Source organism: Delphinapterus leucas, chromosome 4, assembly GCF_059928025.1.
Source record: "Delphinapterus leucas isolate spDelLeu-1000000601 "Yukka" chromosome 4, BTC_Dleu_Yukka2, whole genome shotgun sequence".
Taxonomy (NCBI): domain Eukaryota; kingdom Metazoa; phylum Chordata; class Mammalia; order Artiodactyla; family Monodontidae; genus Delphinapterus; species Delphinapterus leucas.
In genome coordinates this window covers 127,440,867-127,458,619 of record NC_143132.1, presented here as the reverse complement: position 1 = coordinate 127,458,619, position 17,753 = coordinate 127,440,867, and the positions used below count along the sequence as shown (strand labels likewise).

General features: G+C 38.0%; 1 protein-coding gene across 3 annotated transcripts in view; it reads right to left on the bottom strand.

The window, feature by feature from the left end:
* The window catches only part of TFDP2 (transcription factor Dp-2), a 162,051-nt gene that overhangs the window by 113,039 nt on the left and 31,259 nt on the right, over positions 1-17,753 (bottom strand). For all 3 annotated transcript variants that reach the window (XM_022582646.3, XM_022582647.3, XM_022582648.3), the window contains exons 2-3: positions 14,099-14,217; positions 5,835-5,901 (exon numbers count right to left, since the gene is read on the bottom strand). In XM_022582646.3, coding sequence (XP_022438354.1) covers positions 5,835-5,901; positions 14,099-14,113 — 82 coding nt within the window. In that variant the 5' untranslated portion in view covers positions 14,114-14,217. The remainder of the gene's footprint in view (positions 1-5,834; positions 5,902-14,098; positions 14,218-17,753) is intronic.

Sequence of the window (17,753 nt, the reverse complement as noted above, 5' to 3'; positions counted from 1 at the left end):
TAGGAATGAACAGAAATTAGCCAGGCGAAATGTATATCTATCAGGAGTGAAGTGAGGATGCTGTCAGAGAGGTATGGCATTATAGGTACAGAGAAGAGAATACAGAAAGACAGAGAGAGAGAGAGAGAGAGAGAGAGAGAGAGAGAAAAGGGAGGGGAGGGGAGGGAGAAGAGGGACAGACAGACAGAGAGAATGTAGTTCAGTGTAGCAGAAGCATAAATGTCTGAGATAAGGCTAAAGATGAAAGCAAGAACCATATCATGAAGGATCTTTTAAACTGGAGTTTGGACTTTATCTTGAGGGAAATAAGGAACAAAAAATGTTTTTTTAACTTGGGAAGACTTGTTCAGATTTGTGTTTGAGAAAAAGTATGTAGCTATAGTACAGTGAATGAAATAGAAAGAAATAAAATCTCAAAGCAAGTAAAAAACGGCTACAGTAATCCAGGAAATAGTTTATCATAGTCTGAACTAAGATAATAGCAGTGGGATAGAGAAAGTGGGTGGGGAGAACTGAGATATGTAGCTGGAATCAGCAAGTCTTGTAAGTGATTTGACTGGGAGTAGAGAGGTCAAAAAAGGAGTCAAAGATGATGCTTCAGTTTCTGGTTTGGGCAAAGGGTGAAAGGTACTACTGTACTATCCAGTAAGATAAAGAAAAGGGAAAGTAGGTTTTGAGAGGGTGAAATAGTCACTTTAATTATGGACAGACTGAGTCTGAGATGCATATAAGTTATTCAAATGAAGGTGTCCCATAAGCAGTTAAATATACAAAAACTCAAGACAAAGGTTTGGGCCGGAGGTACAGATTTGAGAATCAACCATACACAAAGTAAAAGCAGTGAGAATAGATGAAATTGCCTAGGGAAAATGTACAAGGTGAGGAAAAAAAACTAAGACAAAAACCCCATGGAGGGCTTCCCTGGTGGCGCAGTGGTTGGGAGTCCGCCTGCCGATGCGGGGGACGCGGATTCGTGCCCCGGTCTGGGAAGATCCCACATGCCGCGGAGCGGCTGGGTCCGTGAGCCATGGCCGCTGAGCCTGCGCATCCGGAGCCTGTGCTCCGCAACGGGAGAGGCCACAACAGGGAGAAGCCTGCGTACTGCAAAAAACAAAACAAAACAAACAAACAAAAAAAAACCATGGAACACTAACATTTAGAAGACAAACAAAAGAAGAGCTAGGAGAGTAGACTGAAGGGAATGGCCAAAAAGGAAGATGAAAATATTAACAAGAGGAAAAGGAGTAAGCACTTAATGAATGCTTACTATGTGCGAGGTATTGTACTAAGTGATTTATGTGCACTATACCTCATTTAATCCTTACATACCCTATGAGCAATTTACCATTATTATCTGCATCGTTACAGATGTGGACATTTTGGCTTAGAGATCACCTTGCTCAGATTTACACATTTGGTGGAGTATAAGAAGTGCAACCAAGATTACACCCTCATCCTCCAGGGCCCTTGTCCTTAACTGCTACACTGTACTGCTTCCTGTAAGACTTAAAAAGTGTGGTATCACAGACACAAGGAAAAACAGTGATTCAAAAAGAAAGACACCACCCTAGTAACGATGAGCTCGCTTAGCACCAAGACCTTGATTTCTAACAACATTCTCTATAAAAAGGAATCAGGACGCTCTCGGAAAATGGCTGATCTGAGGAATGGGCTGGAAATATGTCAAAGGGACACAGAAAAGCAACTGAACGCTCCCAATGGCCATAGTCCTAACAATTTGAGCAAAAAAACTGAAGTAGTATTGGACTATGACCCAGACTATACACCAAATATCCATGAGTCCATACTGGTATAAAGAAAGAATTAACTAAATAAATAAATAAATGGAGGAGAAGAGACAAATCTAGGGTGGAAGAATTCCAAACAAATCATGTAGATATTCACAACTCAAAGAAGTGGAGCAAACTCTCCACTCCTCAAGTGTGGGCTCCACATAATGAATTCCTTCCAAAGACTATGGTATGGAAAGGGGGAAGGGGTAGAGAGTGCCTTTACAGTAGAGAAACATGACAAAAACCAAATCAGCCAAGTGACCAAGGTTCACACCAATAATGATAAGTCATGTTGACACCCTTAATATGTTGTGATGAAAATGGCCCTTTATCTCTGTGGTCTTTCTCTCAAAAACCTATAACCCCAATCTAAGTATGAGAAAAACAATTAGAAAAATCCCAATTCAGGGACATTCTACAAAATACCTAACCAGTACACCTCAAAACTGTCAAGTTATTAAAAACATGAAAAGTCTGAGATACTGTCACAGCCAAAAGCAGCAAAGGATGCATGATCATGAAATGTAATGTGGTATATCCTGAATGCTCTCCTGGAACAGAAAAAGGACATTAGCTACAAACTAAGGAAGTCTGAATAAAGTATGAACTTGTATTCATTATAATGTATCAATACTGGCTCATTCATTATAAAATCTGTACTAGAATAATGTAGGATGTCAACAGTAGGGAAACCGAGTGAGGGGTTTATGAGACCTCTCTGTACTATTTCTGTGATTTCTCTATAAACCTAAAACTGTTCTAAAATTAAAAGGTTATTTTTAAAGGGTGGGGGGCACATTAACTGTGCCAAAAGCTGATAAACCGAAAACAAAAAAAAGACAAAATCAAGGGCAGTTTCAATGGATTAATGGAGTCAAAAGCCAGATTACATTGGGCAGAGAAGTGATGAAAGCTGAGAATGGGACTGTAAGTGTATAGCTTCTTTCAAGAAGTCTGATAATGATGGGGAGAACAAATGAGGGCTGGAAGGAGAGATTAAGTTGAAGAAAACGTTTTTTGTTTAAATCAAGGTATAATTCACATACCCCAAAATTCACTGATTTCCAGTATATACACAAGGTTATATAGCTACAACCACTATTTCCAGAACCTTTTTATGACTTCAAAAAGAAATGGTAAAATTAAAGAAGGCTTAGACAAGTTGAATATGTTCATAAATAAGAAGACATAGCATTAAGATGTCAATAAAACCAAAGTGAGTTAGAGATTCAATGCAATCTCTATCAAAAATCTAACAGCGTGGGCTTCCCTGGTGGCGCAGTGGTTAAGAATCCGCCTGCCAATGCAGGGGACACGGGTTCGAGCCCTCGTCCAGGAAGATCCCACATGCCGCGGAGCAACTAAGCCCGTGCGCCACAACTACTGAGCCTGCACTCTAGAGCTCGTGAGCCACAACTACTGAAGCCCGTGTGCCACAACTACTGAAGCCCACACGCCTAGAGCCTGTGCTCTGCAACTAGAGAAGCCACCACAATGAGAAGCCTGTGCCCCGCAACAAAGAGTAGCCCCCACTCACTGCAACTAGAGGAAGCCTGCGTGCAGCAGCGAAGACCCAATGCAGCCACAAGTTAATGAATAAATAAATAAAATTTTTTTAAAAATCTAACAGCCTTTTCCACAGAAATGGGAAATGTAATCTTCAAATTCATGCGGAATCGCAAGAGATCCTAAATAGCCAAAACAATCTCAAAGAAGAATAAAGTAGGAGGACTCACACTTTTTGACTTTGAAACATACTACAAAACTACAGTAATTAAAACATTATGGTATTGACATATGGACAGACATACAGACCAATGCAATAGAATAAAAAGTCCAGAAATAAATCCTCACATATATGGCCAACTGATTTTTGACAGGGGTGCTAAGACCATTCAATGGTCAAAGGACAGTCTTTTTGACAAATGGTACTGGGAAAACTGGATATCCCTATGTCAGTTTGACCCTGACTTTGTATCATATACAAAAATTAACTCAAAATGGATCAAAGACCTAAACCTAAGAGCTAAAACTTTAAAATTCATGGAAGAAAACACTGGGGAAAATTTTCGTGACACTGGATTTGGCAACCACTAAATGGAAATGACACCAAAAGCACAGGCAATAGTAGAAAAAATAGATTAACTGGACTTCATCAAAACAAAGAAGTTTTGCACATCAAAGGATACTATCAAGGAAGCAAAAAGACAACCTGATGAATGGGAGAAAATTTTTGCAAATCATTTATCTCATAAGGAATTAATATCCAGAACATATAAAAACTTCTAGAACTCAACAACAAAAAACAAAAAATCCAATTCAAAAATGGGCAAAACACTTGAGTAGACATTTCTTCAAAGAAGATATATGAATAGCAAATAAGCACATGAAAATACGTTCAATATTACTAGTCATTAGGGAAATGCAAATCAAAACCACAATAAGATATCACTTCACACCTATAACGATGGCTATAATAAGTTAAGTGTTGGCAAGAATGTGAAGAAACTGGAACCCTTGTGCACTGTTGATGGGAATGTAAAATGGTACAGCTGCTGTAAAAATCGAAATGGCAATTCCTCAAAAAATTAAAAATAATTCTGTTATTTGACCCATATGACATATGACCCAGCAATTCCACTTTTGGAATATATCCGCAAGAACTAAATCAGGGTCTCAAAAAGATATTTGTACTCCCAGTTCACAGCAGCATCACTCACAATAGCTAAAATATGGAAGCAACCCATGTGTCCACTGATGGATGAATGGATAAGCAAAATGTGGTACATACTTAAAATGGAATGGTATTCAGCCTTAAAAAGGAAGGGAATTAGGCCATATGCTACCACATGGGTGAAACTTGAGGACACTAAGCAAAATAAGCCAGTCACAAAAAGACAAATACTGTATAATTCTACTTATATGAGGTACATAGAGTAGTGAAAATCATAGATACAGAAAGTAGAATGGTTCTTGCCAGAGGTTTAAAGGAGGAGGAGAAAATAGGGAATTGTTGTTTAATGGGTGTAGAATTTTAGTTTTGCAAGATGAAGAGTTACGGATATGAATGGTGGTGATGGTGGCACGATATGAATGTACTTAAATGCCGCCAAACTGTACACTTAAAAATGGTTGAAGTGGTAAACTTTATGTTATGTGTGTTTTACCACAATTTTTAAAAATTGGGGAAAAAATGACAAGCATCAAGGCTTCAAGTATCTCTTTCATTGCTTCATAATACATTTAAATTCTTAGAATACTTCTACAGACCATTTCTACTCTTAAGCTAGCAATTTTTATACTGAAATACAGATTTCTCTAGCCTTCTCTCCACCTTAGACATACATAGCCCACCTTAGACATAAAGCCTTTGAGGAAGCTGATGTTTCTCTCATAGCTATCTGTATTGTAATAGTAGACACTTTTGTTTTTACCTTTATATATGTATAATGGAAAAATTTAAACATATACAAAGGAAGAGAGAAAAGAATAATGAAACCCTGTATAACTATCACCCAGCTTAAACCATTAACCACCTCACAGAGAATTCTGTTTTATCTATAATTCCACTCACTTTACTCTTCTTCCCTCACTGGATTATTCTGAAGCCAATCCCAAACACCATATCGTTTCAACCATAAAGATTTCAGATGTTAATTCTACATACTAAAAGATACTGTTGAAAGATGTATAGTGAAAGATATTGACAAGTGTCCTGCACAAATTCTTGTATGGATGGATCAGATTTCTGATATAAGCATTCCCCCAGTAAACCATCTACTTTACACAAATGAATTCAAAACTCTCTCACTCTCTCTCACTCTCTCTCTCTCTCTCTCTCTCTCTCCCTCTCCACCTCTCAGAGGTAACTGACTTTTATATGATAAAAGTCCTTTGGAATACGACAGTTCTTTGTAATATAACACAGTAATATTATATAATTATTATACATAAAGTAATTCTTCATTTAACTGTTTATTTTATATAGCAAATGCAATAAAACTAGCTCAATGCAGAAAATTTTTATTCAACTGTCCTTACCTTTTGTTGGACTGAGATTCTGATCTATAAATCCTCGTAATTCTGCATTTGTAGAAGTCAAACCAACCTGAATAAAACAGTTTAAAAAATTATACATAGGATCTTAAATAATATGTGATCACTTAATAAGCTATTATTAATAACCTTCCACCAGAGGTCCATATCAAATATTATACATTGTCACATAAAGATGAGTTAATGATATCAACTATAGGAGCTGGATTAAAACACTGCCATTTTGCTTGAAATGGGAAAAATAACGCACTGTCCAGATCAAGATAAAAATTAATGAAATAATGTTACTTATGAGCAGATGTGAGATCTACAGATTTCACTGATGGTTTTTTTTTTGAAAGCAAGTAATCTGGCAACCATGAAGTTGCCAAAAGATATACCAAAATTCCACCCTCATTGCTGCCCTTAATTTTTACTGTTCACAATCACTGCATATAATGCTTTTAAACATTATGACCTGTAATGGACCAAATAAAGACCATTAATACCACAACGCAGACATGAGGTCCACTGGCCTTGGGTTCATCCTGCAGTTCATCAAGCCCACTATGTGTATGGCCGTGGTCAAGTCACACAAGCTCTCTATATCTCGGTCTCCTCGTCCATAAATTAGAGGCCGCTAAAGGTGCTTACCAATTCAGGTTGTTAGAAAGATTAAGAAAAAGAATTCATGTAAAGCACAGGGCTTGGCACAAAGTGCTCCATCCATTTTAATGTTCATTACTGTTTGTAAGATACCTGAGGGACTACCTAAAGCAAATGTGTTTATAAATTCTCCTTTAGACAATATATTTCTTTTAATGTGATGTCTACTGGACTACTTGGAATCATAAGCTGAATATGGTAGTATCAGCAAGCGGAGTTTTAAAATTTCATTATAGATAGAGCCAGCAGGAAAAAACCCTCTATTTTTAAAAACTTGTCACAAAGCAAGTATCCAATAAATGGTTCTACTGTTACTACTGTATTATTGTTTTAATCCTTGTAGATTTGTAACCTTGCAACATCCACGCTAATTTGGTACTCCAAACATCCTCTCAAAGTACTAACACACCGAAAGGATTTTAAGGCACACAAAGTTCTGTAAGTTTGTATCTGGGTACTTGCTTTATGTTTTTAAAGTATCCACTGCTTTAACACTGTATATTCTTCAAAACCACTCATTTGATACTTTATAATTTCATAATATAAGAGCTAATTATTTCATTATTTGGGAATTCAGATGTTCTACTAACAGCTATTTCTTTTTTTCTAGAGATGCTACCAGAAATATTTCTACATATCGTTCACATCATAGAAAAGTAATTCGGATGCAAACCTATGTCTGGCATCTCATATTAAATTTTTATGGAAGCGGCTGAAGACAGAGGCACCTAAAACATAGCCTCTTAATTCTATGTAGATAATGGTGCAGATCCTTAACCCTGTCTAGCTTCTCGTAAGTATTCTATGAGAAGTAAACCTTTTGCAACACAATTTCCAACAAAATACCACTGCATGGATTTCCAGAGCTGCTCACAAATACTAACGTTAAGCGTTCAATTTGTAAATGCCAAGAGTTTACTGTGGCATCACAAACATGCCTCTCCTTTTTAAGCTCTTCTACTACAAAAAAAGAGAAAGGCGAAATTTTTGTTGGTGCTCTACTGTAAACAGAAAGCAAAGAAGGCAAAGACAGCCTTTAATATATTCCATGCTTAATACAATGTGATTATTTAATACATTACAATAACTTCAAAAGTATCCGTTTATACCTTTTTGTTATTATACAAAGATAACGGCAAAAACCTCAACCAAAACCACATATTCACAGACGAGAGTTCAGTTACTGGATTACTGTTACATTTAAACACCTGCTCTTACTGTTTAACTTTTGCTACTTCTAAGTGAAGTAGCAAACGAATTAGGAAATGTTTTAAGCAGCTGTACACCTGCACCTTAGTGAACAACAGGTTATACCACAAAAAGATAAAAGTCAATTGTAAATCAATAGTGCGTGTACTTTTGGTCTCATGGATGGAGGGGAGGTGTTTGTATTCAGAGCTTAAATAAATACTACTAAAATTTATTTAATTAAAACTTCAAAACTGTATTAATTTCTGCTTTCATAAACACTGTATAGTTTAAAGATTCAAAGAAAAAGTAGATATGCAAGTAGAAAATGTTGGGTAGGAAAGGCATTTAAAAATATTAGCTATTCTTTCTTTATTCTGTCCATTTAAAAAGGATCTTTCTATATAATGTTTCTCAGATCAAGAGAAACAAGTAAACTAATTTTATGTAAAATTTTTCATCTAATAAGATCCTGAGAAAAGTTTTTCAACACAAACACTGTGTTGCATACTGTAAGCAGTCACTAAATGTCTATTGAATAAAAAATATCCAAGGCCCAAATGTTAAGAGTCAAACGATATTCCCCAATAACAGCATTATAATTTCACTGATCTTTAACATTTCAGACTGATGTAACTGAAAGATTCAAAGCAAGATGGTCTGTGGTCAAAGTTCAGCTGTACCATTCATTCACAAGCAAGGTGTTCTTGGAACAGTCACTGCAAAATGAGGATGACAATACACATGTGTACAACAAACTCAGACAGCTCTTGAGACCAAATTAAATAATTATGTGAACATGTTTGTTAATGGCAAAGCAATATTCAAATTTGGGTCGTTAATTCAAAGGGCAATGGCCTTACTACTTCAACACTGACCTAGACAATTCATAAGAGAGACACAAATGACCAATAAACACAGAGAATACCAATTTGACCTAACTAGCAATTAGAGAAATGTAGTAAATTACATACCATTTTTTTGCTGATTAGATTGACCAAGATTAGAAAGAAAATAAAGGGAAATGGCACTCTCATATACCACCGGTGAATATGTAAATTGGTGCAACCTTTCTGAAATGCAATTTAGCAATATGAACCAAGAGTCCAAAAAGTACATACTCTTTGGGCCGGTAATTTCATAAGACTTTTGTTTCATGGAAATAATCCAATGAGTAAACAAAAATAAACAAAAAGTTAAAAAAAAGAGAAAAAATGGAAATAACGGCCAATATTAGGAAACTAGTGTAATGTCCATAGAATAGGTAACATAAAAGAGCCATTTAACATGATGTTACAGAGTTATCAAGACAAGAAAAGGTTTTCATCATAGAGACTACGCTAAATAATAGGTTACAAAACAGTCTGGCCTCATTTTTATTAAAAAAATATAATATACATAGATTTTGGTGTAAATATATATATATATTTGTGTATATACCAGATGTGTTCTTAGGCAGAATTTTGCTGATAATCTCTAGGCTAGTTTCTTTTCTTTATCTGTACTTTCTAATTTTTCTGTAATGAGTATTATGGCTTACATGCTGTTAAAAGATTCTTTGACAAGGCAAAAAATCACACCTCAAAGTATCTTTCAAATTCTTTATTGTATACTAAGTGAACTTCAGTGAGAACACATCTCCGTTTATGGAGACACTTGAAGAGTATCACTGGATACTAGACACTACCTGATAACAATTTTGTCCCAGATACAATGAATATATTGCCAGCTCTGCAGAGCTTCCTTTTGCAAAACGAAACATCCCACACTCCCTGCAGTTCTGGTAGGGCTGTTCATCTTGGAGCCTCAAACGTGCTACGGCAATAGGAATGGACCCATGACCCACAGTGAAGCAGCAAACCATTTATGGTACCCTACTTCCTTCTCTACTTGTCTAAGCGTGTGGGCCAAGCAGAGTTAACCAAAGCTCCTCCGTGGAATTTGAAATATAAATACTAAAAAAGAAAAGTTCCCTCTCTTCTTCTGAGATAAGCATTAAAAGGCCAATGTAGGCTATTATGCCACAATACAGAGCCAAGAGTTGGAAAAAGGGAGGCAGAGCCCTGATGCCTATCATTTCCCTGAACCCGGTTGTATTTGAAGCCAGAGTACTCCAGACTTTTCAGTTACGCCAATCAACACATTCCACGTTTTGCCTTAAGTGATTCTGAATAGGGTTTCTAACACCTGCAACCATAAGAGACCTAGGATGACATGGCTGAGGCAAAACTAACGTTTCACAAAAAACTGTTCTCATAAGAGAAATGCAAAATGAGAAACAGGAACTGAAGATGCAAATATTTGAACATATGTTTAATAATGCTTCCACAGGGCTTCCCTGGTGGCGCAGTGCTTGAGAGTCCGCCTGCCGATGCAGGGGGCACGGGTTCGTGCCACGGTCCGGGAGGATCCCACGTGCCGCGGAGCGGCTGGGCCCGTGAGCCCAGCACGTCCGGAGCCTGTGCTCCGCAACGGGAGAGGCCACAACAGTGAGAGGCCCGCAATACCGCAAAAATAACAATAATAATAATAATTCTTCCATAAAACCTGCGCAATCTCTTCTATATCTAAGAGTCACTTTTCAGCAGCATGTGACACAATTATCACTCCACCCCCACTTCCTGAAACACTGTCTTCACTTGGCTTCCACATCATCAGGGTAACGTTCTTTCCTTCCTTTCTGTCCATTCCTTCAGTGTCCTTTGCTGCCTCTCCTCCTCCCCAATTGTTGGATATTCCCTGCGTTCAGACCTTGGTCCTTATGTATTCTCTAGCCACGCATGAACTATATAATCTCATGGAATCATACTGCTTTAAAATAATCAATCTAATATGAAATGACTCCAAAATTTTTATATGCAGCCCCAAGCTTTCCCCTGAGCTCCAGAGTCATTATTAATCATTATATTAACTGCCTGGTCAATATCTCCACCTGGATGTTTTCAGGTCCCTCAACTTTAATATATTCAAAACAATTTTTGAGTTTGCCACAAAATCCTGCACTTCCCCAAGGGTTCCTCTTCTCATTAAACCACAAAGGCACTTACCCAGTTACACAAGCCAAATGCTGAGAAATCTTTAACTTCTTCCCTGTCCCCATATCCTAATTACTCAATAAGTCCTGGTGGCTGTCCCTTCAAATACATCTTAGATTCAACTACTTTTCCCCATCTCTAATATCATTACCCCAGCTCAAGTCACCATACTCTGATGTCTAACTACTGGGACAAGTACCAAATGAGTTCCCCACTTCTACTATGCCCCTCTGCAGTCTATTCACTCAGCAGCCAGACAAGCTTTTGAAAATGCTAAGTCAGGACATGAAACCATCCTCAAAACCTCCAACAGCTCCCCACTGACATTTAAAACACACGCTGCTCACCCCAGTGTTTGAGGCTCCCCATGACCTGGAGCCTCGCACTCTCCCTGGCTTAATTACTCTGTTCCGTCTTATCAACTGGTCCTTTGCTGCTCTTTGAACCACCTCACCTTCTCCCGCCTCTACCTGGAATGTTCTTTCCCCAGATATTCACATGGCTGGCTCCTTCTTCTTGCACTGAGACTGAAGAGCATTCTTCTGTCTAAACATCATTTCCTTAAAGAGGACTCTTCTGAACACCTCGTTGAAAGAGATCTCCCTCATCGCTGTCACTTTCTCTCCTCTTACCCTGTTTTATTTTTCTTCATAACTGTTATCGTTACCTGACATTATATATTTACCATCTTCTCTCACTACACTATAAACCCCAAGAAGGTAGGAGCCCGGAACAGCGTCAGACACAATCTATTTGTTGGAGAGAGATGGGGAGGGGGGAGATGAGAATGAGTTGTTCATGGCATTGTAAACTGGTATGAGCCTTCCCGTAAGTACCTCGACAAAATATATTATAAGTCACAAAAATGTTCTTATCTACTGCAGAATGGTTAGTGAACTTGATTAGATGTTTAGCCTATTTCAATTCTTTCCCACATGCTTCAGCCCAGTCTGAGGCCTGACCTCTCCATGTCCCCAACTCCAAGGAATCAGAAGAGGGTCAGCTCATGACGTAGCCCTTTCCCCCTAGGTTGCTGTAGCGGAAAGAGAAACTGTTTGCATACTCTTTGATTACTTCCAAATATACAAATGAAATAATGGGAGAATAGTTACCACTGGTTCAAATGCTTTGTTACTTTAGGGAAACAACTTTTAATGTAGCAAACTGTACATATGGCTAGGAAGATTTAAGGTACATTTTTTTTTTTTTTTTTGTGGTACGCGGGCCTCTCACTGTTGTGGCCTCTCCTATTGCAGAGCACAGGCTCCGGAGGTGCAGGCTCATCGGCCATGGCTCACGGGCCCAGCTGCTCCGCGGCATGTGGGATCTTCCCGGACCGGGGCACGAACCTGTGTCCCCTGCATCGGCAGGTGGACTCTCAACCATTGCGCCACCAGGGAAGCCCTAAGGTACATTTTTAAGCCAAAATATACTTGCTACTTGAATGTTAACCATCTTGTTGCTCAGGATAACTTCTATATTCTCTTTTTTCTAGAGGAGGGAAAATCAAGGAAATATCCTGGAAGAAAATTCCCAATACACAGACTAAAAATTTGCTTCTTCTTTTCCCCAGACAGCACTTAAACGAATATATACAAGAGCCATAGATTAAAACAGACTACTCTTAATGGATAAAGAAGATGTGGTACATATACCACACGAACGAAATGAAATTGGGTCATTTGTAGAGACGTGGATGGACCTAGAGACTGTCATACGGAGTAAGTCAGAAAGTGAAAAACAAATATCATATATTAACCCATATGTGTGGAATCTAGAAAAATGGTACAGATGAACCGGTTTGCAAGGCAGAAATAGAGACACAGATGTAGGGAACAAACATATGGACACAAAGGGGGGAAAGCTGGAACTGGGAGACTGGGATTGACATATATACACTAATATGTGTAAAACAGATAAATAATGAGAACCCGCTGTATAGCACAGGGAACTCAACACCACTTCGCTGTACAGTAGAAACTAACACAACACCGTAAAACAAATGTACCCCAATGAAAAAAATTTTTTAAAAGCAGACTACTCCTGATAATTTATGCTAAAATAATTAATTAGATGATAATGAACCAAAGTCTATATCTGCTAATAGCTACTCCTGTGTGTTAAAAGCAAGGTCAATAATGGGAAAATAGAGATAAGTAATCAGGGTGTTTTTTTGGTTTTTGGCTGTTTTTTGTTTGTTTGTTTGTTTTTGATGCTCTTCTTTAAATGTATAATGGGTAGTATCTGGAACTATCTGTCTGGCTCACAAGATCTTTTTATACAATATAACACCTGCCTCTGGTCACAACTAGCCAAACTACTAGCAGATACCAGGCTGAAGTAGTGCCAGAGGTCCTTCCCAAGGAGTCTGAAATTAGAGCTGACATAGGCAGACAGGATTTGTCAGGCTGCCTGCCCCCATTTCCTTCATCTCTCTCTCTCTCTCTCTCTCTGAATAGGCTGGTACTGTAACAAGTAGATCAAGATGCTGACTGAGAACTGAGGAAGATGCTTTGCAGAGAGACAGAAAGTAATGAAGCCAATGCACAGAAACAAATAGAGATGACAAATGGAAACCAAATACTGCTTCGATTCCTGGTAGATTTCAAGTTTCTGGACCCACATCTTTCTGAGGACCCACTAAATTCCTCCTCTTGAATTCCCTGAGACATCCGGTATCTTTATAATAAATTCCCTTTTTGTTTAAGGTAGCCCAAGCTGGTTCCTGTTACCTGTAATCAAATATTCCAACATAATCTGGGAACAGTAATTATAATAAATTATTTCCCTATATGTTGTAGTATTTCTTTTCTGGCATAATCCTTCACCATGACTGGAAATAAAACCATTGATACAGGGTGATAATAAGAATGTAACTTGAAAGGAAGTAGATTCAGAAGTGAGAGCCTTAAGCAAAAGAAAAACAGAAATAACTTCTCCAAAAAAACTAAGTCTCATGTTCCCTCAGAAATCATCTCATGGAGGACAGCAAGCTTCTTCTGAATAACATCTGTACACACTTCCAAGAGTAAATCCAAAAGAAAAAATGTGAGCCAAAGAAAACAGTGATTTTTCTCAATAATGCCAAGTAAGTCTCCAGCAAGCGCCAAAACAAATTTATCACAGCACACAAAACAGGAGGGGTGGGGGAGTGGGAAACCTTCTGGAGATAGCAATTTTGCAGCTGTTGAGATGGAGCAACCTGGCACAATATTCAACAGTGTTAAAGTTTACTATCTCATTCTTTGCAGGAACAAAAACAGTGATCAACTAATGCCGGTACACTGAATTTCATTAATCAGAATGACAAAGCAAATATGCATACGAAAAAGTACAACCCATTTTTTAAATACTTACATTTAAAAATTTACAGATACTTACATTTTTTGCCGTCATGTCAAATTGTATTCAATTTAAAATTCTGTAAAGCCATTAAAAAACAAACAAAAAACCAAACCAAAACAAAAAACTTCGTCTTCAATATTCTTTAAAAGAACATCCTGTTAAAGGGAAAAAAGGGAATAATGTAATAATAATAATAAGCAACATTTATGTCATATTTACTATGTGGCATGCATTGTTCTTTAAATTATCTAAATTAACCCTCAAAACAACACTGTGAGATAGGTACCATTCTAACTGTCATTTTCCAGATAAAAATTGAGATTTAGAGATGTTAAATAATTTGACCAAATCAACTCAGCTAAGAAGTGACAAAGACTGGGCTTTGAAATATTATACCATGCTGTTTTAGATAATCCACTGAAAGCAACACCAGGGCTTCTTGGAGAAACAGCCACTTCCAGCACTGGGCAGGTAATGTATAAGATAAACCTAGAACATTGTATTGTACCTAAAGTTAAGTATGGGCTCGAAAAATGATGGAGACATATGAAAAGTATACAGGAGCCAGCTTAAAGGGTCTACAACTTAAAGGGACAACTTAAGCCAGTTTAAAGGGGCAATTAAGCACCTAAGTATATACTGATAGCAACAGACTAGAACAGATTCTAAACCCATTAAATAATAATCCAGGAGTCCATACTGATAGAAACAGATAAGGAGGAGGAAGGGAAAGCTCTTCTCTGCAATACAATGCCAACTAATATGTATAAAGAAATTAAGCAGTTAGAAAACTACCAATTTGTAAACACTGTGATATTAACGGATTGGGCAAGAATCACCAAAAGATGCTAAAACTAGTAGATGAAAGTTGGTGAGCAAAAGGATATTTACATAGTCTTGAAATATTTCCCTACAAAATACCTCTTAATTCCAATTTTACAGTGCAGAAACCTGGCACATACCACTTCATCCAAGGTGATCAAAGCTACCAAATGACAACCAACAATGAGACAAACCAACATCATACATCTCCTCAAGTGCACTGCAATGGATACAGTATCACTTCTGAGGTATTTCCCAAAATGTATACTCTAAATCGAATCATGAGGCAGCAACTGAAAAATTCAAATTGAGAGACATTCTATAAAATAATGGCCTGAGCTCTTAAAAAAATATTAGAATCATGAAAGACAAAGGAGGCTTAAAGAAACAGTCCAGATTTTAAAAGACTAAAGTCATATGAAAATCAAGTTCCTACATTGGAACTGCTTCACATTTATCAGTTATTTGTTATGTCCTCTTCAGTGTTACAAATATGATGTAAATAATAAAGCACAAGTTCATGACGTCCCATTCACCAAACTACCTGACATATTCACACTAAGGAATTTAAGGCTAAAATGTAAGTATTGCATTTTGAAGATTAATATTTTAAGAAAGTTTAATATATCTACATAAAACTCTGTAGCTAACAGATATGAAACATCTCTTTAAGCACAGACTTACAAAATTTGTCCACATAGAAAATCACCAACGTAGTAGCAACAAATTTCAGAGACAATATTATACAGATTATGGTCTCTGACCACAATGAAATTAAATTAGGAGTCATTTTTTTCTAAAGTTGTATATTTAGAAAATAAAACTATAGCATGGCTCAAACAATCCATGAATTAGAAAAGGAAATTTTAAATGTTTAGAACTGAATGACAATGAAAACAATAATAAAAAAACAGTAAAGTGCAGCTGAAATAGTACTTAGAAGTAAATTTACATTTCTCTTCATTAAGTAATCAACTTAAAAGCTTTTTAAAAGATCAGTGGGAACTCAAAGAAAGAAGAAAAGAAACAGAAGAGTAAGAATTAATGAAATAGGGGGCTTCCCTGATGGTGCAGTGGTTAAGAATCTGTCTGCCAATGCAGGGGACACGGGTTCGATTCCTGGTCCGGGAAAATCCCACATGCTGAGGAGCAACTAAGCCTGTGCACCACAACTACTGAGCCTGTGCTCCAGAGCCCGCGAGCCACAACTACTGAGCCCACATGCCACAACTACTGAAGCCCACGTGCCTAGAGCCTTGCTCCGCAACAAGAGAAGCCACCGCAATTAGAAGCCCGCGCACCGCAAAGAAGAGTAGCCCCCGCTCACCGCAACTAGAGAAAGCCTGTGCACAGCAGTGAAAACCCAACATAGCCATAAATAATTTTAAAAAAAAGAATTAATGAAATAGGAAAAAAAATCAAAATAACAACTGGTTCTAAGTGTCCTGCTTGACGTAGACATATAATAAGCAGCAGTGTAGCAGAGTGAAAAGAGCATGATTTTTCTTTTTTTAACTTAGGCTCAGTCTGAGCTCTGACACTTATTAGCTGTGTGACCTTGAACAAGTGACCTAACCTCTTTGAGCTTCAGTGTCCTCATTTGAAAAATAGGTATACACAGTTTTTCACGGTTATATTAGTGAAACAGGAGGGAAGGGGGCAGGGCACAACCTTTGAAAGAATGACATAGCCCTTGAGGTTACGACATAAAACAGGTTAGAACCAATTAGGTCCAAGAGGGCAGAAGATCAGCTTCCAGGAGACCTTGAGCCTCATTACATGCCCACTGTAATACATTAGCATATGCTAAGCGACACACCCACAGGCGCCATGACAGTTCCAAGGCCAACCATAAAAGGCCAAGACGTGGACAGTGGTGGCCCAATTCCTGGAAATCTCCATCCCTTCTCCAAGAGAGGTGGAATTAATCCTCCCACTCCTTAGGCTATGAAATTACTCAGCCCATAAAAACTAACCACTCCATATTTTGGGGCCTCTTGCCTTCTGAGATGGCCCACACTCTGTCTGTGGAGAGTGTTTCCCCCAGGGCCATTCTCACCTTTTCAGAGGGACCACATTCTGTTTATGGAATGTGTATCTCTCTAAATAAATCCACTTCTTATATCACTTTGCCTCTCACTAAATTCTTTCTGTGATGAGACATAAAGAACCTGAGCTTCATTACATCCTGAGACAAGATGTGTGATCTCAATTAAAAGACAGTGGGTTCAAGTCCCAGTCTGGGTTTTGGCTGGGTCTGAGTCCCAGCCCGTGGGTTAGAGTCCCAGTCTGGGTTTTGGCTGGGTTTGAGTCTCAACTTGTGGGTTCAAGTCCCAATCTGGGACTCAAGTCCCATCTGAGTTGTGCTGTTTCATTAGGAGTAAGTTAGATACATTGTGTCAAAGTGAAAAGCAACTGTATCACCCAAGACAATGTAACAAATGTCCTCCAATTTATAAATACATAAACACTGAACACTCCAAACAGCCAAAAAAAATCAGTTTTAAATATTTTTAGATGGTCTTATGACCTATTGAAATATAGTTATAACAACAACAACAAAATAGACTCTTTTCTACCCAAAGTACTTGCTAAATTTTAGAAACCTGCTGTATCTACTACCTAAGGCAGATCCTGTTGCCTACCCAATATCATTTTCCTCCTCTTCCTTAGGAAAAGTTGAAGGTAGTAATATGCCCAACTGAAACTACTACATTCTGTCTCCCCCTCAGATGGGTTGACCATGACACAATTCTAGCCAATGAAATATAAGCAGACCATCACTGGGCTGGGCTACTAGATTCAGCTAGTAAATGCCGTTTTCCCCCCTCCCCATTTCTTCGTTTCCAGAGTATGCCTGTAATGGCTA